This window comes from Amborella trichopoda, chromosome 8 (assembly GCF_054954075.1).
Source record: "Amborella trichopoda isolate Santa Cruz 75 chromosome 8, AtrichopodaSantaCruz75HAP2 v2.0, whole genome shotgun sequence".
In the NCBI taxonomy this organism is placed as follows: domain Eukaryota; kingdom Viridiplantae; phylum Streptophyta; class Magnoliopsida; order Amborellales; family Amborellaceae; genus Amborella; species Amborella trichopoda.
This window is the reverse complement of record NC_142343.1, coordinates 42,062,322-42,088,661: the sequence shown is the minus strand read 5'-3', so window position 1 is coordinate 42,088,661 and position 26,340 is coordinate 42,062,322. Positions and strand designations below refer to the sequence as shown.

Below are 26,340 nucleotides of genomic sequence, written 5' to 3'. Positions count from 1 at the left end.
GTGGAAGTCAAAAAAGGGACAAGAGTTAAACCCAAAAGCACATGGTTAGAAGTAGTGAGGAAATATATGGGGCCTTATAGCCTCTCTGAGCGTATGACCCTTAATAGAGCAGAATGGCAGGCCAAGGTTCGTGTAGCCGATCCCGATTAGTTGAGAAAAGGCTTTTAACGATGATGATAACGATATATATATATAACGCTAGTCTAGATTGGGTCTGGGTCCATGGGAAACTTGGTCAAGTCAGGGTTGACCCCGACCCTTTGCAACCCCTAAACGCATGGTTTCAAAAAGTTTGGAAGACCCTGCTTCCATTATTGCAAGTTCCTAGATCTTCATAAGATTCCCTTCGTTGCAAAGAACACTAATAAATTCATCCGGCTAATCCCTTAACACAAATCCGTGTATGTATATATTTAATTTCTAGACCCCAACTCCGGATCGGGTCTGGGCACATGGGAAACTTGGTCAGGTCAGGGTCGACCCCGACCCTTTGCAACCCCTAAACGCATGGTTTCAAAAAGTTTGGAAGACCCTACTTCCAGTATTGCAAGTTCCTAGATCTTCGTAAGGTTTCCTTTGATGAAAATAATACTGCATAAATTCATCCAGCCAATCCCTTAACACAAATCCATACATGTATATATTTAATTTCTAGACCCTAGTCTGGATCGGGTCTTGACCCATGGGAAACTTGGTCAGGTCAGGGTCGACCCGACCCATTGCAACCCCTATTGCATGGCTTCAAAAAGTTTAGAAAACCCTGCTTCCATTATTGCAAGCTCCTAGATCTTCATAAGCTTCCCTTGGATGAAAGAATACTGCACAAATTCATCCAGCCAATCCCTTTAACGCAAATCCCACCCCCTTCATACATCGCTCAGTCTCTTACCCAGCTTAAACGAGCTCTTAAACTTGGAAGAAGGCACATTGAAGAAGACAATAAATAAAGGGCATAGTAAAAGAAAACTCATATTACCAATAGTCTTGGCATTTATTCATCAACTTTTATTCATTAATTCTCAAAATACATATAAAAAATCGTCATGATTGAAACCTTGAGTGGTCCATTAATCAACATTCCTGGAAAACAGTTAGAACAGACACTTGCACAAAATACAATTCAAGCTTTTTAAACCTTCACTATAAGAGCACCCACAAGCCATCAAACCTAAAACATAAGAAAAGCCACAAGTTCCCACCCCATTTGAGAGAGAGTCACAAACACAATTCTTAGTTCACCTTTCTACAATTCACACGGATCTCACCCTGGGTTCCAATAAGAGGACTTATAGTGCTCATTTTCACCATAGAGTTAACAAAGTCATTCCCAAAAACCCTAGGGAACCTGGCATATTGCCTCACAATACCATCAGCCGAGCCACCATTGAAGAGCTCCTGGTCAGAGTGAAGCAGTCCCCTCCTTTGAATCAAGTCACCAAAATAGCGTGCATCAAAGCTAGTAGGTGTGCCATCCAATGGTGCCAAGTTGTTGTCTCCCCCAGAAACAGGGCATGAGCCTCTTCTCTGGTTTGCAAAGGTTTGATCAATGTTGGTGTCATTGTATATGCGTCTACGGAAGGTTGCACACCGAGCAAGGCCGATGGTGTGCCCGCCGGAGAGGGCGACGAGGTCACGGGTGTTGAGACCATGGCTTTGGAAGTTGGAGATGAGGGCTGAGAGGTTGGCAAAAGGAGAGGGGATTTGTGTGTTTGCTGCGCTCAAGCTAGCCGTTGTTGAGTCCCTCCTCCCAAGTGGAACTTGCCATGAGGGGCCTCCCAACTGTAATCAAAGGAAATAAGAAGACTTTGTTAGAGAACTGTTGGAAATTACAGCTATTTGTAAGCGTAGTGGGGGCCAAATACCCACTTACTTACCTTCTAGTTACCCAAAAAAGAAAAATATATCGGTGTAGGTGCACCACATCTGGGTTTCCAACCCATCAAGTTTGTCCCCAAAAAGTCCAAAACAACTAAGTATGTGGTGATCCAATGTAGGGAACATAGGACCGCCAAATACAAAAGAATGCATTAGAGCGTAGGGCAGTTTGATATTTCATAAATCCGACCTCCCATAAATTGAGAGGTTCAATATCTTATCCATCACAAAACTCCACAAATAGTAAAAAATAAAATAAAAAATGAACAAGTAAGAAATGAACAAGTAAAAAAATAAATTTGTTCGATGTTTCAAACATCAAACCAAATACAAAACTAAAAACATCAAACCCAGTACAAAACTAAAAAATATATTAATATACCCAAAAAAAAAAGGGACCATACAGTAAAATTTCTGAAAATATGGACCAAATGGTGCTTTTGTATATTAAAGTATTAAACCCAAACATTAGATAATCTGTCCTTTTATTTTTATAAGTGTTATGACTTGGGTGGTATATAGATTTACAATCTAGGCTAGCATCTAAAACTGTGGCACGAGCTGTATTTAAAAATTGAATTGGCCTCGGAAATCGGCGAAAGGCAGGCTCCGACTGAGTGGTAAATCGGTTGTTTGATCAGCTTAACCGGGGAGGTCCGGCTGGTCTAAAAAATGTTAAAAACAAATCTAAAAAAAGTGAAAAATATATCTAAAGCTTGATTAAATGAGCATATATCCAAATGAAGTTGCAAATTAGTGAGAAAAATAGATTTTAAAAAACTGATTTGTGTCTGGAGGTAGTTTCAAAAATTTTAAAAAAATAGGAAAAAAATGTAAAAATAAATATTCATAGCCAAAACAACTTTAAATATTTGCCAAAATGATAAAAATTATTTAAAAACACATCACAAATGAATCCCTTATTTTTTGGGATTTTATATTTATTTTTTAAATTTTGTTTAAAATACCCGACCGGATCACAAAAACCTATTCAGTCAGTGACAAGTTCAAATTGACCAGCGAGTTCCAAGTTGGACCAGCCGAATTTACAAACACTGGGCAGAGCCATGGTTCTAAGTAATTAGGAATATGGCCCGAGCCATGGGACACACTCACCGCAACCACGGAGTCACGAGCAGCGACGGATAGGATGTCGGCACAGGACACCACGCTCCCCCTGCAGGCCCGGTCGACGGCCGTCTTGATGGAATCGATGACCTCAAACCCTCTCACTGAGTTTGCATTGGGCCTTGCTGTCTTTTCTCCCGTGAAAGTCGCGTTATCGTCCAGAAGTACAGAAGCATCGCAGCCCTACAAATTCAAGAGGATAGGAGCCATGAGCAACATCGCAATTGATCATGGCGCTCACTCTGCCTCTCTCATGCACACGCAATGTGACCATGATTATAATTGAGCCCCTCTCTCTCACCCACATTGTGCAATTATTATAATTGAGCCTCCCTCGTGCGCGCTCTCTCTTTTAGACAATGCAATAATTATAATTAAATTGGAGTTGGACCCGACGAATTGGGTGGAGTCAAGTCCAAATAATCACGTATCATGACATATTGAGAACAGTAGCAATTAATGAAAAAATAATACTTGTACAAACTACTGAAGGGATCCCATCTCTACCAATTCAAAGATGAAAATTATTGTACAAACTACTGAAGGGATCCCATCTCTACCAATTCAAAGATGAAAATTATTGTAATATTATGAACCATTCATGAACATCCCAGCAAATACGATTTAAGACGTTTATGTAATTTATAGTACTATATTCATATCATGTTGGGTTGGCTTCAACCCGACTTGACGAGATCAAGGATGGACGCAAAATCGCACCCGAACCCAGTAAAGTAAAGGTCAAGTGGACCAAAATCCCAACCCAATTCCCACCCCTATCTATAATCTCTTGTGAAAGTGAATATATTAATCGCTACTTTTGGAGCATTAGACACAAACACACACACTCTCTCTCAACCTAGCATCATGAGCCGGTCGAGGTCGAGGTCGACCCAACCGAATTTACACCCCTATCTAATAATCTCCAATTGTGAAAGTGAATGTATTAACCACTACTTTTGAAGCATTAGACGCGCACACACACACACTCTCTAAAGCTATTAAGATGCGCATGAATCTCACATTTACAAAGCAATCATGGAAGTGAAGGCGGAGCAGTGAGGCCCCCATGCGAGCCTCGCTCCTCACTGCTGCTGCCACCATTCTGCTAATGGTAGGCAGTGCCTGAGGGCACACTCTATTGTAGAATCCAGGCGAGAGTTGGCCCGAAGCACAACCAACAACTGTTAGTGCCAAAAGGATAAGAGAGTAACACGAAGCCATGTCTCTACTTGTTAGAGAGAGAGAAGGGTTTGAAGAAGGGAAAAGTAGACTAGTGCGTGGTAGAGAGAGAGTGTGTGTAGGGTATTTATAGAGAGAGAAGAAATGGAAAAATTGGCTATTCAATGAGGAGACTGGAGTATATGAGGAAAAGTCAGAGCCGCTTTGAGATCACATGGATGATTTCGGTGGCAAGAAAAGGCTACTCTATTAAGCATTTGACTTTCCTCGTAGGAGACATCGATCCCAATCATAAATTTATTCAAATGCTGAGTGGTTTTATTAGGTAATTACACCTCCAACTCAATCGACCCCATTTGCAACTTGCAAGTAATCGGTGCAAGCCCATTTGCAACTTGCAAGTAATCGGTGCAATAAATTTCTTTCTCTGCGTAATAAATGATACTGTCGGAACGTTTGGTAATGTATTGATTTTCCGATTTTGACTAAAGATTTTAGGCACGCGTACATTTATTCCCTAGGCTCTCAAATATAGGGGTGGCGATAGGGTCGACGGTATCGAACTGGAACCGACCCGGACCCAACCTTAACACGATCATGCATCCTACCATTTGATTTCCAAGTTTATCATGAAAGTCTATCGTGAGAAGCACTCACTCTTGTGTGTCCTCTCTCTCACCTCGTTCCGTGCTCCATCCCACAAACAAAAGACTTCCTAAGTTTTGGAACTTTGAATTTTGAGGGGTTGGACAGCACATGGGCCAACTTTTGCTTAATCAGGTCAAGGGATCCAGTTGTGGGGTCAAGCTTTACATGTCAATTTACCCTATAATTTAGCGGAACTGCATCTGTGAATTTGTTTATAAAATATAGACGACCATTTAACCCAAACTAGCTGTCACAATGCCTAATATTCTTCACAAATTTTATTTTGGAAGTCTCAATAACTAAGACTTAGGAAATGAGATAAAGAAAAGAACTAATTTAATGATTTCCAAGCGTTTTGATAAGCTGGAGTCAATGATGTTCAGATTTTTTCCGATTAGGGTTTGCCATTTGTTAGCTTGATTTTTGAGAGATAGAGAGAGAAGTTTCGAAATCTCAAATGCCATCATTATGTGATGTACAGTACGTCTCTAAATGAGAGAGAGAGAGAGGGGGGAGAGAGAGTATTCCAAAGGGATAGTGTTCCAAATGCCATGTATGTACATGATACCGTGTTGGAAAATTCGACTCAGGCCGACTACTTGGCCCATTCCCCAGCCAAGTATTAGCTCAAGTCCGAGTAAGCCAAGTACTCTAGCATCAAAAAATTATTAAATAAATAAATAAATTAAGTTAAAATAGAAAAAATATAGGGTAAATTATAAGGGGTTTTTTAGAAAGAATCTATTTATCTTTTGTATATTGAGTTCACAATCATTAGACGCCAAATTAAATGGCTTGGGGTGAGTCACAAAGTCTTAAAATTTTTTTTTGGAACTTTATATCTATTCAATGACAATCTTACAATGACTCATTTTGAAATTTAAAGGTGACTTCCATGTACAAAAGATAAATGATCTCTTTGTAGACAATCCCAAACTATAAATAACCTCCAAAATCAACTTTGTAGACATCTTATACTTGATATTTTTAATATCGCACTCTAAACTCTAATACTATTTTTTCTTGTATTTAATCCATTCAAATAAAGGGTTTAAGACTAAGATGCCCTTTTTCGCTCTCTTCCCCTAGGTTTTTGTAGTTATTATGGTAACACTTTCTCCCTCTACTGCCCTCTCCCTCTCTCTCACTTGCTCTCTCTACCCGCCCTCTCTCTTTATTTCATTCTATCCATTATCTCTCTTCCCACTTTCTCTCTCTACCCGTCATCTCTCTCCTTGCCCCTTCTTTACCCGCCCTCTCTCTCTTCCTTTCCTCTAAATACAACCAAAGAAAATCAAACACTTTCTCTCTCTCTCATAAAGGCCGTTGAGCATTGGCCAAAGCTCTTCAAAAAAGCCTCAATCTCTGCATCTCCAATGCCAAAACCACCAAAACCGTGTCCTAGAAGACCCCAAAACCTCTCCCTTCAAAACCTTCAACTATGTCTTCGACCCTCTCGCCCCCACTGCCACCGCCAAATTTAGCGACGTCTCCAACTACCCTCTCGACTCCGCCTCTGCCAAATTTAGCGACGACTCCGATTACCCTCTCGACTTCACCTCCAAAATCTAGCAGGAGCAGCTCCTCCTCCAACAATGGCACCAACTTCACTGAAATTTTGCCAAATTTAGCAGTGCTGCTAACTTCTCGACACTTCTTTTTCTCCCCTGGAAAATCCGACTCCTTGATCCATGACATTGGTGTTGTGGATTCACTGTCGAAAAAAGATCGGGAGACTTCTCCAACGTGGCCGAATATATTGGGTGAAACTGTTGGGCATCCCATCCCATGAGGGGAGCACCAATGGAAATTGCCTGACTAGAAAAATGCAATTTTGAAAAGCCAAAAAGTGATGACTTGTTGACCAAGTCATTATCCCATGAAAATTGGATATCTGTAAAGATATCATCTTATATCTTAGTTGAAAGGAGATAGAGATAAGCCATATTTTAGGAAGTTATAGAATGTTATTTTCATAATTGTCATTATCTCATTGACTCGTATCAAGGCAAAAATATAGGAGGTTGTTGACTTTCTCTAAAGTAATATCTTCATGTGGTCCTCGTATGAGATGAGATAAAGATAAATATGTTGGTTAAATATTCTACCTCAATCTATCCTATAGAGCGATAACAAACCATAAAAAGCCCTCACATGGGTAGGTTGTATTTACTCTTGGGTTTTAACTAAAGCCACATCTATGGGCTATTTTTGGCCATGTATCTCTCTTGGCTCATTTTTTGGTCGGACTTTTCTTGGTGTATTGAAAGTACAGGAAGCCTTCTTTTGTAAAGAAGATGAGATAAAGTAATTATTCTCTTAGAGAGAAGAAATACAGAGAGAGAGAGTATCCTTCTCCGAGTGAGAAGGAAAAGAGAAAGAGTTATCATTTTTTGAGAGAGAATAAGAAGATAAAGAGTATCCTTTTTCTTAGAGAGAATAAGAAGATGAAAGAGTGTAAGTGATCATCTTAAGCATTTTATTTGTTGAGAGAGAAAAGAAAGGGAAGGGAAGAAAAAATAGAAAGAAAGAACATTTACTTTTAGAGAGAAAAAGCCTTTAGAAAAGGAAAAAAGTTTATGAGAGAAAGAAGCACTTCAAAGAGAAAAAACCTATAGAGAGAATGTCTTTAAAAGGAAATTAGTGAGCCGAAGAATACTTGTCTATTGGAAGACTATTGTAACCATTGAGTTAATAGTGGATTCGTCTTTTTCTACTATGGACGTAATATGAAATGTGAATCATGTAAATCTCAATGCCAGTACGTTTAATTTTATTTAATTTGCATGTTTTCCCACTCATACACACAACCATCGACTTTAGCATAATTTTTGTGTCCCATAAATACGTGTTCCACTGCCCGCATCCACATTCGTGTGAGAGTATACTCTAATTGGGCGAGCCTAACAAGCAGTATCAGAGAACAGCAGGAGTTGTGACGGTCAAGACTCATCGATTGGATCTGTATATCGATTTTCAGTAATCGATGGTCGCTATGATGCAGTCTAGGCAGGTGGGGAGCTTACTGATGGAGTTGTTTACTTTAAAGGAGCTTCTTTCTTGTTATCTCAGGCTTAATGAGGAGTATTCACATAAGTTTATAATGGGGGCTTTTGCTGATCTTGTAGAGAACTTGGTGTTCGGGAAATGGCCAGAAGTTTGAGTTTATTGGTGATTTTGGGATTGATAGGAAGGCCAGAATTTGATATTTAATAATGGTTATTGGGGTGGTGAGTCTCCAGGATCTGAGTTTTCGAGCCAATTTTACCGTTGAGGAGTAGGGAAATGAGAATGATATTTTGGCATTTTGGCAGTATTATTAAACTCACTTCTTCAACCAAAGCTTTCAGATTTTAGGCATAAACAGAAGAGAAGCGAAGTATGGTGCTTCCGCTTAGGCCAGATTCGGGCCGCTTCAGGCTATTTCGATCATATTCAAGTCTTCTTCAGGTATGCTTCGGGTCTACTTCGGCCAGCAAAAAAATAGCCATCTAAAAGTTTTTTTTTATTTTAATTCTTTTCATTATTTATATATGTTATATATATAAATATCCCATTTATTTATATTAAATGAAAAAAATCCGAATTCTTCATTTGAATCGACGGAAGTACCAGATTGCTTCATTTTTCTCAACAAACCGAAAAAGACTCCAAAACGAATCTAACAACGATGTGTTTTGGTTTCAAGCCAAAATGCATAATTAGCACTAAGAGAGCCCAATAGACTGTGAGTGTGAGAGAGACAAAGTGATCGAAAATTATGGTAGATTGTGGATTTTGGGGATTTCGGGAATTTACCAAAAGAGAGAGAGAGATAGAGAGGGTGGGTAGAGAGAAAGAGATAGAGAAAGTGAGTTTAAGTAGAAAGAGAGAGTTTGGGCAGAGAGAGAGAGAAAAATGGGTTTTTTCTATAGAGAGAGTTTGGGTACAAGAGAGAGAACGAAATGGGTTTAAAATTTTATGTAGAAAGAGAGAACGAAATGGGTACAAGAGAGAGAACGAAATGGGTTTAAAACATAGGGGAAGAGAGAGGATAAGGGAATTTTGGTCTTAAAGTTTTTGATTTTGTGACTTGAGAGGAAAGGGGGGTAAATACAAATAAAAATAGTATTGGGCTCTATGGTGTGATACTAAAAGTATTGAGAGGTGGGATGTCTATAAAGTTTATTTTAAGGGTTATTTATCATTTTCTAAAAAATATATTCGAAGTACAATTTAACAAAACACAACTAAATATCATTAAAAAAGTAGCTGTAAAATATAATTTAAAAAATGAGTTTGTGACCGGAGATATTTTTTAACTTTTCAAAAAAAATGAAAAATTATAAAAATAAGTACTCATGGCCAAAATACTTTCCAAGAATAGAAATCATAAATAAACATGGTACAAATGTATTTCTTGTTTTTTGGTATTTTTTATAATTTTTTAAAACTTCTTTAAAGATCCGGAGTTGGACCTCCGACCCGGGACGACTCTGGCCTTGCTACTCAGCCCACTTTTCGTTCACTGATATTATGTGAGGTACAACTAAATGGGTACTTGTCGGTCATTTTTGATGACGGACGGTGGGGATTATCTTCATTTGACACATACACGTTCTCTTGGTTTCTGGTAGTCTACAATCTCCAATGTCGCCCTTCGGCGCACAATGTACCGCCCAACCCATGGTGCATAACTCAGGTACACTTTCGAAATTGTAAATTAAAATGAATATTGCCCAAAAAGTAAAAGCAAATTTCCTAATACTGACTATGCTATTATGGTAATAGATGTATAGTGTGCTCATGTGTTAGTACGTGCTTCCTGCCATCCAAAGATGATAATGGGCCGCGTGGTCCCGATAATATGGACTTAACCCAAGAAATATTGCTTGAGGACATGAGACTTGATTGGGCTTGGACTAGGGCCACATGGCCCAATTTGTCATTGTTTTCAGTGTTAGGATTTAAGAGCTTTTTTAGATGCGAAAACATGAATCCCAAAAGCTAGATCCCACAAAGATTGTGTGTTTATCCAACTAGAAATAAAATAGGAGAGAGTATGAGTCATAATACGAGAAATAAAGTATGAAACACACACTCCACATGAGCACAAAGATTTATGTGGTTCATACCAAGAGGGCTACATCCACAAGACGACAAACTGAAATTCACTATACCGATGAAAGTTACATCATAGATTTTGGGATATAAAGTTAAGCAAAACAAATCCTTGTAGACCTACTCTCTCGATCGGCACGTCTTTATTCAACAACTAATTGTTGTTCAGGAAGATACCCTTGAGAGTAACCGAGACTTTCTCTCACTAAAAAGGAAAACCACCCAAAATCATCATAAAAATTGCTTCTCTGAAAGAAACCAGCTTCTCAATTTAAGGGGAGGCCTTGCCACTGCATCTCCGCAGGAAGCTTTCTTCTCTCTACAAGAAACCAGCCTCTCAATCTAAGGGGAGATCTTGTCGTTGCATTTCCATAGGAAGCTCTCTTCTCTCTAAGGAGAGGCCTTGCCATTGCGTCTCCGTAGGAAGCTCTCTTCTCTCTAAGGAGAAGCCTTACGGCTTATGCAGAGACCTTTCCCATATGATGACTCAAGTAGGACACACATATTCCTTCATCTTTCATCCCATATATATAAAGTTAGGAGTTCACACTAATTTGGAGTCCACACTAAATAAAAAACTTCCGATAAATGTTACATATATCTCAAGAACCAAGAGTCCTAATCCTTTTGGATTTTTATTTCTTTTAAGAAACTTATCAATATCAATCTCAATCCCTCGTAATATGAGATTTCTTTATGTAAAGGATTTTGGATATCACCATATCCAACATTCTTCTTCCTCACTTTTACCCTTTTTGGGTCTATCAGGCTAAGTGCGACCTAGAGTGGTCTGGATTGCTTCAACATTGGTCCGGGACGGGCTTGGCTCACTCCTACAGGGACCCAGACCAATCGACGACGATTGGCATCTTTCTGTTGCCCATAGATCACTGACCATGTACCTTAAGCATCATGATTTTAGTTTTGGAAAAGCTTAGCACTCAATGCTAAATAAGAAGAACATGCACCACGAGTTATCATCCATTTGAACACTTGAAGTATGTTTTATTCCAAATGCGAAGGCCTACAAAATAAATTTGATCATACAGCCAAAGTTAGTCTTCTTTAACTTGTGCAAAGATAGGTTAAACCTTTGACCACGAGACATACATTGTTTATGCTTAGTTTGAATGGACTGGTAAACATCATTAAGTAATTCAGAACCACCTCAGTCCCTTTTTCCATTCAGCCTCCTTGTTTGTTCCAAGCATTGCTAGAAAACCAGGTGATTTAACTGGTAACCGTCCGATTAGATCGGAATCGGCCCCTTGCTGGTTCCAATGGTTTTGATGATCGATCGGTAATTTAAAAATAAAAATTCAAAAATATGTCTATAAAATTTTAAAAATAAGAAATTTGATTTGTAATACATTTTTAACATTTTTTTACATTATGGTAAATATTAAAAATTGTTTTAGTCATTAATACTTACTTTTAAAATCCATTTTGTTCATTAATTTTCAACTTCATTTGAATGCGTTTTGTTTTAATCATTCTTTATATGATTTTCATATTTTAGTGTTTTTTTTTTTTGCATCTTTTTATTTTTTCCAACAATTTTTTGGCTAACCAGGACTTGCTCGATTAGAACAGTTGAATTGGCCGGTTTACCGGTTAGGCCGGTTAAACCACTTCTGACCCCATGTCCGGTTAACTGTTGCGGTTCGATTTTTAAAACACTGGTTCCAAGAGAGTGTAAGGAAAAGCTAATGCAAATCATACGCCTATCTACTTGACGAAAGGGAACGAACTTCGTTTCCAGGTTTATGGATGTAAGTCAAAAGGTTGTGGAACGCCTAAAAAAAGGTTACCCACGAGCAAAGCCAGTGATAGCCAAGTCATGTCAAAGCCCAAGTTGAAGAGGGCTTTGACGTTACTACTATCGTAACATGAATGGATATGTTTTTGGGCGTCATGAAAGAGACGATATTACAAAGCAAAGTCTTGAGAACGTTGTGATCTTTCATGGTGATGACTTCAAGGGTGATGTTGTTGGAGACCTTGGTCTTGGACTTTTTGTTCATGTTGCACAGGCCGCCTCTATAGGTGCTGATATTGGGAATGTTAAGCTACAAGTAAACTATAGCTAAGCCGCACTTTTTGTGTGTGTCTACGTCAAAAGCACTTGTTTGTAGAGGACACTAGAGAGAGCAAGAGGGCTTGCCCCTAGCAGACAGCAAAGGAGGTAATGTACAACCATTGATGTGGTTTTGGGATATTGGTATCTTCTTATTGTCAAATCCTAGAATCCTTTCCATTGAACATAGTCTTTTGGCATAAACCACGTAAATCTTTGAACCTTTGTAGTTTTGTTATTATATTTTATTTCTCATATTAATATTGTAATTATTACTTACGTATTTATTAAACAGTGTAAGTAACAATCTCATGGGATTTCGACATTAGGATTTGTGTTTCTACATCTAAGAGGGTTTTGTGAATCACAAGAGGTCCGGCTCTTAAAGCGTCAAACCGGTTTTTTTTAGGAAATTGGTCCATCAATTTAAGAACCAAACTGACTTCTCTATGGCACCATTGTTCTAGCACTCGAAATGTCCAATAACTTTCTAGATGAACAAATAAGGCCACAGGGGGAGGGGGAGGGAAACGGCATCAAGGGGTGTTTTACGTGGACCGGTTTGTTTGAAGTAGGTCCAGCACTTGAAGAACTAACGAATTTCTTAATAAAGACTTTTGATTTGGAGCTCGAATCATCTGAATTAGGCAATGCCTCTGCCGCAAACGGGGTGTCTTGGGCAAAAAACAAAATGACTAAACAGACATAAAATCCTAGGATTAGTTCTTGAGAGTAATAAACAGGAATTAGAAAAATTATAAATACAAAAATAGATAAAGAGGCGAATTCCATATGTTCGTACTTCCATGGCAAAGATAAAGGAGAATCACAAAGGTCAACACTTGCAAGTGGTACTCCTGGTCCCTACCAAGCGTTCGCAAAATCGAACTTGAATGGTTAACCGGATATGGGCTTGGAAACGATTTAACCAGCTTAACCGATAAACCGGCCGATTCAACTTGTCACGGCCCAAGAATTTACAATATTGATATTCCTCATATGTGACAGTCAAAACATATATACATCTCTTGATAGGACAAATTTACAGTGACGAATTCTTACAAAGTAACAAAATAAAGTTTAAGCACAACTACAATTTCTTTCAGAGTTGATCCTGACGAGCACTCAAAATGAAATCGCAATTATCCTGAAAAAATGTTTACCATAATTTGATGAGTTTGGCTACTCAGCAAGTGATCATCATAATCCTAAAATAATCATGGTTGAAAGATATCAATATTTTAAAAAAGGAGATCTATTAACAGAAATGCATTAACAGTTTCACTTTAAAAAATGTATAATTAAGTATAATCCGAATAATTGAAATGCATATAACGTTTTAACGACAGTACATAATTCAAAGGATTTCACAAATTACCCTACTAGCGTCCCAAGTAGGTCACCTATATACCCCATCAGCGTCCTGATGGGTCCACTTAATCCCTATCGGCGTCTCAGATAGGTCTACTTAATCCATGGAGGTCCACTTATATCTCACCGTCATAACGGATGAGTCCGCTTAATCCCTACCGAAGTACCAAATAGGTCAACTTATACCTCACCAACAATCTGGATGAGTCCACTTGCATACTTAAAGTATTTGTAAATCTTTTTAAACATTCGAAAGCAGTAATATCATGTACTCAACATATCACTGAAATTATTAATATGAATTTCACTTCAACCATTAATAACAATCACTTTCAATAACTTCTTAAAAATAACTAGTCAAATATTTTGGACTCAAATTTAGAAAGGTAGCAGTTCGTAAAGACATTTTAGCATAATTGCCAATCTAATATGTATAAAAAAATTCTTATAGAAATTCAAGAATACGGAATTATCACAATTTATGGGATGTCAATTTGCAATTAAACATTTCACAGACAATGCTATAATCAAATGCAAAAATATCAATTTTCAAATAATAAGGCAGTTATTTGCAAATGAATTTTATAGTGTCTAAATATTCAAAACAGTAGAAATAAATCTCACAAATAAATCTCACAATGTTACTAAAAGCAAAAATATCACATTTAGTTCTAATAATTTTACAATATCTAAAATTTTCTAACAATAGACAAGAAAAATAAATAAATTTATTTTTCTAAGAATTTACAGCATTTAAGATTTCTAACATAGATAAAATATCACAATTATATCAAAAATATTATTTTTCAAAATAATGAGGTAGCGCCTAAAATTCATGAAAATAAGCACAAGTAATTATTTCATTTCATTTTTAAAAAGAACGGATTATTTTTCAAGATAATGAAGTCACTTACTTAAAATATTTGAGAGGGAACTTCCGATAAAAATTCAGCTAGAGAGAAAAAGAGCTCACTACGTTTCAAGTAGAGAGAGAAATATCTCAAAAAATTTCTAGGATGGGAGTCCTCGCCTCTCCTATTTAAATTCTTAAGATACCTTATTATATTATTTTATTAAGTTACACCTCATACATGAGGTGTAACAATTATATTACACCTGCACGTTTAAAGCCCACGTCCACTAAAGGACGTGGCAAGGCAGCAAAAACTTAAACCAATAGCTTTTGAAAGTAATGATGGTCCCTAAAGACCATCATGCGCATATGGACCATCACTTAATAAAATTTTCTTTTTCCTTTTTTTTTTTTTTTTTTGAAATTTTAGGATTATTACAGAACTTCTCTAACCAGACAAGTCCGAAATGATTAAAAAAATGTTAAAAAAATAAAAAAAATTCTACTAAAATATAAAAAGCACATAAAGAATGTTATTAAAACAAAACACACTCAAATGAAGTTAAAAATTAATGAAAAAATAGATTTTAACGCGTCAATTTGTGCCTCGGGGTATTTTTAAAATTTTCTGAAAAGATAGAAAAATATAAAAGTGAGTATCAATGACCAAAATATATTTTAATTTTTACATTAATGTAAAGAATATTAAAATACTGTTAAAAAAAAGGCTTGACGAACTCTTTTTAAAAAAAAAAAATGATCATTTTTTTAAAAGAAATTATCTTATACATAATATTATTTTTTATCAACATGATCAACTAAGTAGTAAATGGCATATGGTTTTTTAACCAACCAATTCCAAAAAAAATAAGAAATTATCTTATACATTATATAAGCCCTTATTTTTATCAACATGATTAACTAAGTAGTAAATGGCATATGGTTTGTTAACCAACCAATTCCAAAAAGTAAACAACGCTCGCGGCTAAGTAGTAAATGGCAGAATTGGCAGAAATTAATTTATGAAGCGCTGGCGACCGGATTCGATCCTGATTCATGTAAAAACCAATCGTTAAAGCTAACTAATAAACCACTTTAATATATTTGATTTAAATTTGAAGTATTATTATATTTAAAGTTTAAAATAATGGGTGATCACCAAAACAAAACCGAAACCGGTCACTGGCCGTTTCCGATCCAACCGGCTGGTTAGCGGTTAGATCGGCCGGTTTTGTGAACATTGTCCCGAATAGATAAGGTCGTTACTCTTACAAAGCATTTTAGCAAGTCGGTGTGTGTGAAAAATTCAAATCGTTTGATTTGTACAGTACATGGATTAGAGACCAACTAAGAAAAAGGCATCATCTTCTCGAGTCAAAAAATTTTATCAGAGGGAAGCAGCTAAAAATGCTGTTCTTTACTCTATTTTGCAACTCTTTTGAGATATAGTATACTAGCCCTTTTTTTAAAGGGATATAGCATAACGCCTCCCAAAGACCAGCTCATAATGCAATAGAAAAGTGGTTTTGGAAGAGATGACAAAATAAAAACTTCTAGCGCGAAAGAAACCATATAAAGATAACTGATCCTTTTTCTTTTTCTTTCTTCCTGGTAAACAGAGAGAAAGAAATACTAAAAGATAACATCTTCCATCATATAGTCCCAGAATATCTGTTTCTTCAATCCAAGATAGCCACTTTTTCATTAATAAAGAGAAAGAAATACTAAAAGATAACATCTTCCATCATATAATCCCAGAATATCTGTTTCTTCAATCCAAGATAGCCACTTGAAACAATGGTAGATCTCAATGAAGAGCATGTATGCAATACTCCCTCGGGAGCATGCTATACATTTACTTCCTCGGGCAAAGAACTTGGGAGATTTTTCTCCTTTTTTTCTTTTTTCTTTTATGTTATTTAATGTTTGGGATCTATCTAATTATAACTAGATGATTAATTTCAAAGAAAAAAATTGGATTTTGAGTTATTAAATATCTAGATCATTCCCTTCAAAAATTGGATGACTCCAGTGCAATCTAGGGATGCCATTTTTTAGACACATATAGAGCAAGAGTTAAATGTGACATTAGTTGCCAGTTGCAAAGATCACATCTCCAAAATTTGAGATCTAAAAGATACCTTTCGTGTAAGTTTTTCCCAAGGGAGTAGATGGCTAGCAGACTCCCACAAGAGTAGGAAATCTTTTAGCCTTAGTGAATATTTGTTTAGTCTTTTATAGCTAGTAGGATTGCCAGAGAAATAATTTGATGGACCAACCTGCCATAGCGACAAAACAGCCATACTATTTCGTTTGTCCACCTTTTTATGTACTTTTATATTGTTATAGTTCCTAAAACAATATCATCTCTGATGTTGAAATTCATCTTTGTCAAAGTCTTTTTCTAATTAATTGGAATCGTTTACATAAATTCTGATCGGCCATTCTGCTCTATCAATGGTAAAATATTTTCAATAAAGTCATAAATCTCTATATTTCTTCTCGCTGCTTCCAACAAGGTTGGAATTGTAAATTGTAATGCGGTCCATGTGCATATAAAAGGCTAGGAGGCCAATTCCTTCTTCAATGTTAATAATGTTTAAAAGCATTACTCACATAAACTTATTACAACATAATATGGAGATTGAAGTTGGAATTGCGGAGCTGCTTGCTGGTCTTTTTTACCGTGGTAAAAGAGTAGCTAGTGTGTTTCGTTTCCCAAGGTGCACAATGTACATGTACACTACCGGGTAAGATACCAACGTAGGGGTAAAGCCTATATCAAAAATTTTGGGATCTATTTCTGAAAAACTATACGAGTATCTTCGAAAAGCAAAAGATAAAAAATAGAGTTTTGAGTTTCTAAATTCTTGGATCTCAAACTTTTGAACATATCTGTTCAAACTAAAGACATTATTATTGTCAAGCACCTATAGAATGCACATTTCTTTTCTTTTTTAGACTGGCCACTTGGTTGATGAGGATACATCTCTCAAAATTTAGAGTACTAAAATACTCCCGGACAAGGTTTTTACCAAGGGAATTTATACTTTTAGAAGCATATAGTCTTATGACACCAGGGGAGTATCTACCTTCAGAAGCAAATATGATACTGTTGTCCTTTTTTTAAAGTAGTTCAGTGATAGAACTCAAACTTGAAATAGGGCATCGCAGATGTCAGCTAACCACTCAAACCCAAGCCTGATTCCTGAGCAACTACATTTCTAGCTTATAGACTTTACAACTTGATCGCCCCAAAACCCATCCTCCATTTGATTCGCCTTTTTTGGACTCATTTTACCTTTTCTAAGGCGATTTTCTCTATATATATGTATATGGTTCTAAGCAGATCAAGCATTGGTGGCCAATTAGTACAGAACTGATCAAACATTTTGACATCTCTCTCTCTCTCGTGCTCAAAAATCTAAGCTATGGCTAGTTTTTGCTCAGTTTTCACTTGGGTTATAGTCACAGTTGCACTTTGCACACCAGCTTTTGCTCAACTCTCTCCGGGTTTCTACGACACGGTTTGTCCCCAAGCTTTGCCCACCATTAGCAGAATAGTTAATGATTCAATAAATGCGGAGGCGAGGATGGGGGCATCTTTGGTGCGCTTGCATTTTCACGATTGCTTCGTCAATGTGAGTAAATGTGTGTGCTTTTTTAATTGCATATGTAGGATTGGCGTCGGTATTTTTTTATTTTTTGGGTAGTTCAGCTGGGAATCAAATTTAGGATGTAGTGTTCCAACAATGAACAAATAACCACTCAAGCCCATCATGATTCTTGGAACCAGTTTTTATAAAGCATGGATTCTACGTCCTCGAATCAAATTTCCTCGAACAATCAAACAGCCCTCATTTGTGCCACATGTTTTTCCTATCTGAACCTACGTTTTTTCTATGTTCACCTGAACCATGTGTAGAAATATATTGAAATTTAGCGAGGATTGCCTCTGTAAATTGGATCACAGAGCAATAATAATTATGGGTACAAATAGCATTTCCCAAAACAATACAAAGAAAAATAAGAAAAGATGGTTGAACTATCCTAGCATTTGAGTTTCGAACAATTTGCTAGTGACTCCTCAACTGTCTAATACCTTCAGGACTCCCCTTCCTCTGATCGAAGTTCCTCAAACAACACATCCTAACCATCTAGTGTCGACAACAGAGAGTTTTGGAGTGTGGTTTTCTCCTTAAAGTTCGTTATACATAACCCCCCAATCATCCAATGTCTACATTGGATGGTTGACAACAGCACATCCGACTCCCCATTGTCAATATCAACGGTTGAGGAGCTGCTAGTATATTATGCTTTTCAAATAAGAAATTAGCACTAAGGATTGCTTATTTGTGCAGGGATGTGACGCTTCTGACCTCTTAGATGATAATGGCACTTTCATAGGGGAGAAGACTGCACTGCCCAATATCAATTCACTGAGGGGCTTCGAAGTGGTCAACAATATCAAAACTGCACTGAACCAAGTTTGCAATGGTAATGTTGTATCATGCGCCGATATCTTGGCGGTTGCAGCTCGTGACTCAGTGGTGGTTGTGAGTATTAGCCCTTTTCGCTCTTAGCAACACCCTTTATTTCTCGACATTCTTCTGTGGATGTATGCTGTAGTACAAAATTATATCCTCCACAAAAAAAAAACACTTCCATCAATTGTTCTTTACTGATCATCAACCATTTCAGCCGTCCATCATTGACATCAGATGGCTGAGAGACTTGTTTACTGTGTCCAATATATAAGCCAAAATTAAAGTTTGGGAACTCCTTTTTATTTATTTATTTGTAGGTAAGTGGTAGGACAGGAATTCTAGATGACACATTGTGGCGCGCTGCAAACTTGATCCCTATCCAGGACCCTTCAATCAAACATTATATACTGTCTTGGTCCCTTGGAGAACCACTTGGCTTACGTTAACCTCCCCTTGTGAACAATTTTCCAAAGACAAAAAAAGAAAAAAAAAATGTTTTGAGGCACTTGAAACCCTAGATCCGATCAAGAAATCCCCTAACCAATTTATTTTTTTGGCGCCTGACCTTTTTGTTGAAAGTGGACTGCTAGACCACTCAAATATTCTTTTTTCCATTTTCTTACTCTTAGAATCTCGTGAGCTTATAGGAATGTATATTATTCATAGCCACCATGACATCAAGCTAGAACAGCAAGAGAAAGGCTACAGTGATCCTCATGACCATATAAAGTGCCATGGTCATGAGTTTCATAGCTGTTCTAATTAACAGTGAGATGGTAACCGAGATACGGTGTGGCCTCCATCACCATCCAACTGTTAATCATAGTAGTTCGGAGTAATGACATGAGGAGTATAGTAGTTTCCCAAAAAAAAATTCCTTGTTATGTTTCAACTTCTATACTTCAAACTCAAAAATTAACACAAGCACGTGTAATGTTTACTAATGGTAACTAATGCTAGTAGGATTGTATATTATAAGACCATTTTCCTATTGTATAAAGAGGTCCCAACCACTTCTAGCCTTAGATATGAAATCTAAGAGCTTGGTGTGCGTCACAAAGTTCAAAGACTTTCTTTGATACTTTAACCTAGTACTTAGCATGTCCTAATCCTCTGATTTCTCATCCTAAGGCCCAAAATAATTGTGACCTCCTTGTACGAATGGTAAAAGTAATTGGTCTCATTGTGTACTTTTCGAAGTTAGCTTATCTAGTTATTTCTCATGTCAAATTTGAGAAATGATCCTATAGGACCCTCCCCACCTATGTGTGTAGGACTTCAAAGGATCATCTTTAAATTTGGTACGGATTTATATAAAGTCAAGTTTTACACCCATGTGATAATTTTTTTAGAGATCCGTGTCAATTTTAATAGTGATCCTTTAAGATCCTACGCACATAGGTGAGCGAAGGTCCTATAAGATCATTACTCGGCAAAGTTCTCTCACTTGAAAACCATGATGAATGTTAGTTACTTCTTACCCATTTCAACTTATGTAGTTGGGAGGTCCATCTTGGGTCGTACCACTTGGGAGGACGGACTCAAGAATGGCTAGCAAGCAAGATGCAAACACACAAATCCCATCTCCTTTTATGGACCTCCCAGCCCTAATCACCAAGTTTCAGTCACACAGGCTAGGCGTGCGAGACCTCGTGGCCCTGAGCGGTGCCCACACAATCGGATTTGCTGCATGTTTCTTGTTCCGAAACCGCATATACAATGAAACAAACTGTGACCCTGACTTTGCAACTTCACGACAGGCATCGTGCCCACATATTGGAGGTGACAACAACATCGCACCACTCGAATATCAAAACACCAACAGTTTTCGATAACAACTACTACGAGAACCTGGTAGAGAATGAAGGTCTTCTCACTCTGACCAAGAGCTCTTCAATGGCAGAGGTCCAACCAATCTGCAGGTGCTCTCGTATAGATTGAACAAGTTTGCATTTTTTTTGGATTTTGCGGAATCGATGGTTAGGATGGCGAACATAGGGGTTCTTACTGGCACTCAAGGGGAGGTTCGTTTGAATTGTCGAAGGCCAAACTGAGAGATCCTAGTTAAGGCACGGCTTCAACTGAGTTTCTTCACAGGGTTAAGAGTAATGTTGTCTTTATGTGTGTGTGTTTTGATCATGTATCACGTAATTTCCTAGTTCTCTTTGCTAATCCTTGTTTTAGGGTGGTTATATCAATAAACGAGGCCGTACCCTAATTTTCTTTTTATGGTCTCTCCTTTGTATTAGGCTGGTTGACTAAATAAAAGAAGATGTGTCATATTTTAATATTTTCAACTAATCAACTGGTAATAAGGCCTAGACCCAAACTTTAGCAACAAAAAGTTTCAAAGGATTGCGAACTTTAGTAGGTCGAATCACTCAAGGATAAAAATACAAAAGAAATGTGATGTTAGCATAAAGAAACTGTCACACTAGCAAAAGAACGAAAAGAAAGCTAAAAGGTTTATATCATGAGAAGTGCTGGTGTAGAAATTTAGTTTGAGGTGCAGTTATATGGACCGGACTGAATCCTGGACTCAAAAATATGTTCTAAGTTTCTAACTCCTATGAATCGGAGAGTCTGCCTATAATGGGAGTTACATATACTACCAAACAACTACAAGGTATATACTAGCCTCTATTTCAACAATGTCTAGATGATTGTTGGATGTCCCACATGTATCAATGACTAAATAACTGTTGGCTAACCCACACAATCTAGGCTTACAAAAAGCAATCGAACCTCGAGCCTGACAAGTGCTCGGGCGAGGGGCACACCATCAAGGGCCCTTGTGCCCACACCTTCGCACATGCACGTGTGTGTTGCATGCTTCGCATGCTCCGAAAATATAGCATTCCTCTCACCATGTACAAAGAGTATAAGGCATGTGAATGTCTAATCTTAAATACTGCTCATATAACTCCCTCCTCTTCTTTGTGGGACTCAAACCCACAACTTTCTCTCTCTACCAAATCAGCTTAGGAAAAAATCACAAAACCATATTTGTTGTTTTGAAATAAACACAAGTACTTTTCGAACCAAAATACCAACATATTATTGTACCTTCTTTAAAGAAATATATACAATCAGAATATTAGCTTTTAATACAGAGATATCGCATTCACTATTAATGTGCGATATAAAATTGGGTAATATGGGATATGTGTTGTGCGCGGAAGCTCTAAACCTGATGGGTTGATTTTTGGTAAATAAAATATGAGAAAAAAGAACCGTTAAAGACAAATAAAACAAGAAAGAAATACAACGAACACAAAAATTTACGTAGTTCACCCCAGAATGGCTACATCCACGAGCACAACAATGTGAAATCTACTATACTAATGAAAGTTGCATCAAAGATTTTGGGATATAGAGTTACCTCTCAAACCCTCGACAAAACCCCGTCGAGCACACTCTTTTAAACCACTCTTCCAACCACCACAATATGTGGTTCTTTATTCTCTTTACTTCTGATAACTATTACCTACAACACCAGATATAAATATGAGAACAACAAGAAACTGATTTTTTCTCTAACTAATAGGGAAATAACCCAAAATTTCCATGGTAACCACTTCTCGACAAGAAATCAGGCTATCAATCTTCTGAAGTCTTCAAGATATACCATCGTAATGTTTCTATCCATAAAAAGCTCTCGTATATAGCCTCTCAATCTTATAAGAAGCTCTCTTCTATAGCCTCTCAATCTTCAGGAGTCTTCAAGAAACATCATCGCAATGTTTCTCTCCATAAGAAGCTCTCGTCTCTTTAGAGGAGCCGTACATCTCTTTCTCTAAAGAAAACCACCTTTCCCATATGATTCTTCAAAAAAGACACACAAATTATCTGTTCTTTCATCCTATATATATATAAGGTTAGGAATCACATTAACTATGAAACTTCTTATAGATATTACATATCTATAAAAAACCAAGAGATATATCTAAAAGTCAAAATCTTTTTGGATTTTCTAAAAGAACCAGGAGATATATCTAGATTTCTAATCTTTTTGGATTTCTATTTTTTTTTACGAAACTTATCAATATCAATGGATTAAGATTTCTATATGGGTGATTTTGGATAGAACCAAATCCAACAATATTTCATAGACTAAGCACTAAATTTAAAATAACATTTTTCAAATAGCATGACACTTTTCAATCTATCATATTTCACGTACAATAAATAAGATTGATCGTGACCGCTCTATATCAAAAGTGAATATAACTTAAAGCATGCAATCCCCTTCGTAAAATGTTCACCTCGTGTCACACAAGTCCACAGCCATGCGAGTATTCTTAGGATATCTTTAATTTTTGCTCGGATTTGGACATTGAAGAATTGGAGGATACGTGGGCCAAACTCTAGCTCCTCAACCAGATAAACGGATGTGATTGCAGGACCCATGTTCCTTTAGCTTTAATATGACAACTACTACGCCATGATACGAAGGAACCCACGTATCATTATGCGGGCTTTGTGAATTTTTGTGTAAAATATGCAAGATCTTTAACCCAAAATTGGTCACATAACCAAGCCTTATAAAATTGTTTATAACCTCCAAAATTAATTAAATGGCTTGAATAAAAATTTATGGGCATGTTGAAAAGAAAGTATAAGGATGTTGAAAGTCTCCTCTTCAAAAAGAGAGAGATTTTCAAATGGGGGAGAGAGGGAGAACAATGCCAGCACAGGAACCTGATAAAATGCATTAGAGCAAGGTCTAAAAATACGGATTAGTGACCTAGATCATTTATTGGAAAAATCGGGCTGGATTGACAAATTAGCGGTCCAAATTGGTGATCTAGCCAAGTGAACTGATCTAAAAAAAAACAATTAAAGAACAAAAAATTGAAAAGAATTTAGAAATTAAAAGTGGGACATATGCTCTAATAGAACCGGCCAGTTTTATCAGAGAACAGGATAGAACCAGCCATTTCCTAATATTTTGGCTGAACTAGACCAGCTCTGTCCAATCCTTTTTTTTTTTAAACACTGCATCAAAGAAAATAAGGGCATGATGGCCATGCTGGATTTGGGTTTTAGCTTCAACTTTCAACGCATAGCGTCAATTAGCCAAAACCAATGTTTGAAAAATCACTTATCCGCCCTAGTTAGATTAGAAATTGTTGAACGCGATCTGGTTCCCATCATCTATTGGAAACTGGCCATGTCCCCACCAAATCCGGCCGGGTTGGTCCGGTCTTGTCCGTAACCAACCGATTTTGTCATAGCCGAACCAACTGGTTCTCTCCTAATTCGATTTTTGGGGAGGGCTTACTACATGTGCTAATACTCGTTGGGGTATGTTCATCTTTGTAATTTTTCATTAAAATGTGAGGCGATATAGCCCAACACATATTTCTTACTTCAAAGTGGGACCCAACCATAAATGTGGACTCATTATTGTAGGTGCCTCGCACCACCACATCACCAAGTTGGGTTATGGTGACCACCTTGTATCAAAGGTAAATGGTCTCAATGTATATTTTCTTTTTTCTTTATGGGCCCTTGCTTACATAAAAGTTCAATATCATTGTGTTTGGGTAAATAAAATCTAGTAATAAAATGTATATCGCTAATAATATGGTAACCTAAATAGGGTACACATATTATTGTCTCTCTCATCCCATATATATTAGGTTATAGATGTTACATATATCCCAAAAACTAAGAGATATATCCAACAGTTCTAATTTTTTTGGATTTCTATTTCCTTTAATAAACTAGTTAATATTAATCTCAATCCTAAATAATATAGGATCTCTTTATATAGTGATTTGGGTATCACCAAATCCAACACAGTCCCCTCAAGAATGCGAAAGTTCTCATCGCTCATGGTCTTATTACCGCATACACAGCCACTAAACTATTAAAAATTTTATCCATTTGCAACTATTTGAACGTAGGATCATGTGTCTTTCGAGGTGTTTTGAAACCCTTAAGCTTCTACGAAATCATTGCCTTCCATTTCTAGACTTGCCCATCCCTCAAAGATTTATAAGCCTAACCAATTTCACCTTTTAGTGACCCTCATTTGAATCCCAAATATAAAAGAAATTCGAAATTAGGTCTAAAGCATCATCATCATCATAGATTTATCTTAATTATTTATTTATTTTTTTTATCACATGAATCATTTTTTGTTATTCAGCTCTATCAATGGTTATACTCTCAATTAGACCATGACCCACCATATCTCTTCTCACTACCTTCATTCATGTCGTTTTAGGTCTTCCCATTGCCCTATTAGGTCCTCCCACTTGGACCGAATTCTCTATCTTAACTAATGTTGTACTAGGTCTACACTGTACATAGTCGGCCCACTTAAGTTTATTTTCCCTCATCTTATCACTATTAGAGCTACCCCTAAGTTCCCTTATATTAGAATAGAATTCAAATAATGTATCATGTAACACATTTTTGGGCCGTCAATTTTCAAGATTTTCATAGATTGACACTATTTTTTAATCTTTGAATTTTATAATTAAAGATTAAAACATATTTTAAGGCTATCACAAAGATTTTCAATATTGAAACCATGTTTCTCGACATACCAATAGGTGCAGGAACCTGAAGCATCATAAATAGAAGTGCAGGTTTTGGGTTCATGTAATTAAAGACGAAAACATATTTTAAGTTTATCACAAAAAAAGGGTGCCTCTTGTTTTTCTAGGGGCACCTCCATGGTTTGGCAAAAATGGGAGAATATCTTCTTGAGAATTTATTTTCTTGTGAATCTATTTGGAAAAAATATTTTTCGAGGGAAGGAGAGATGTTTTCCCGTAATCGAACTTGTCCTTAATAGGAAGTATATTATGCTAGCATTTGAGTTTCAAAAAATCTGGTAGCATATGATCAATCATTCCATGTCAAACAAAGAAAACTAAAAAGAACTTTTTGAAAATGGAAAAGTATATAATGAGACCATTTATTTTTGTACAAGGTTGTAACAGTCAATCTTGATTATTGAATGTGAAATTGAATTCATGTATTTATTCCATTGATCAAGCTCAAACTTCAAAAAAACTTTTCTTGAACTTATGACAAATCCAAACTATTAAATTTCATATGAGATGGTTATAAGTAATTGTGACCTCTACTTGTATAAACATAAAGAGTCTCATTCTATACAATCCCTTTGAACATTGCATTCCTATGCGACAAGACTGTAAAAAGTGTGTGAGTACTCCACACAAAGACTGAGGAGGTATTACACTCCTAAACTTACATATATCACGCTATTGAGAAGTCGTTATTACAGTGTATGAAACCCAAATGATAGCATAGCATAGAGCCATTTCTCTCAACCCCATGATATTTTCGTGACTATTATTTATAAAATCAAGAAACGAGTCCCCCTAAAAAAAAAAAGGAAAAAGCACAAGGCATTTAAAAAAAGGAACAATGGTATGTGAGAAAAGGGTCTTAGAAGGGGGGACAAAGTAATCCATCATCGAACATGTTGATATCATATAAATGACACATTTCCCATTATATAATCCCAGACTTCCCATTTTGGATCAAATAGATTCTTAGGGTTCTATTAATTTCCAACTGCTTTGTCATAGTGGCTCCTAATATTTTATGTCTTGACACGTGTCAAGTGGCAAATA

The 26,340-nt window shown here is 36.8% G+C and overlaps 1 protein-coding gene and 1 pseudogene across 2 annotated transcripts in view; one reads left to right on the top strand and one right to left on the bottom strand.

The window, feature by feature from the left end:
• LOC105420352 (peroxidase P7-like) overlaps window positions 1-20,775 on the top strand; it is a 41,464-nt pseudogene extending 20,689 nt beyond the window's left edge. Inside the window, exons 4-5 of the transcript XR_016061749.1 lie at window positions 18,596-18,790; window positions 20,221-20,775. The product of XR_016061749.1 is annotated as a peroxidase P7-like (transcript). The remainder of the gene's footprint in view (window positions 1-18,595; window positions 18,791-20,220) is intronic.
• Window positions 985-4,285, bottom strand: LOC18430577 (peroxidase 70). Its single transcript, XM_088875064.1, has 3 exons — window positions 4,027-4,285; window positions 2,992-3,186; window positions 985-1,779 (listed from the first exon to the last, which is right to left on the bottom strand). The coding sequence occupies exons 1-3, from the start codon at window positions 4,225-4,227 to the stop codon at window positions 1,231-1,233; spliced, it is 945 nt and encodes a 314-aa protein (XP_088731190.1). The 5' UTR covers window positions 4,228-4,285; the 3' UTR covers window positions 985-1,230.
• Window positions 20,776-26,340: the final 5,565 nt, after the last annotated feature.

Bases quoted from the DNA above. Each gene is read 5' to 3' on its own strand.
- LOC18430577 (XM_088875064.1), bottom strand. From the start codon at position 4,227: ATGGCTTCGTGTTACTCTCTTATCCTTTTGGCACTAACAGTTGTTGGT. The intron at 3,187-4,026 runs GTGAGATTCATG...TTGAATTTGTAG, and splicing joins TCCATGATTGCTTTGTAAAT to GGCTGCGATGCTTCTGTACT. The intron at 1,780-2,991 runs GTGAGTGTGTCC...CTTTGATTACAG, and splicing joins CTCGTGACTCCGTGGTTGCG to TTGGGAGGCCCCTCATGGCA.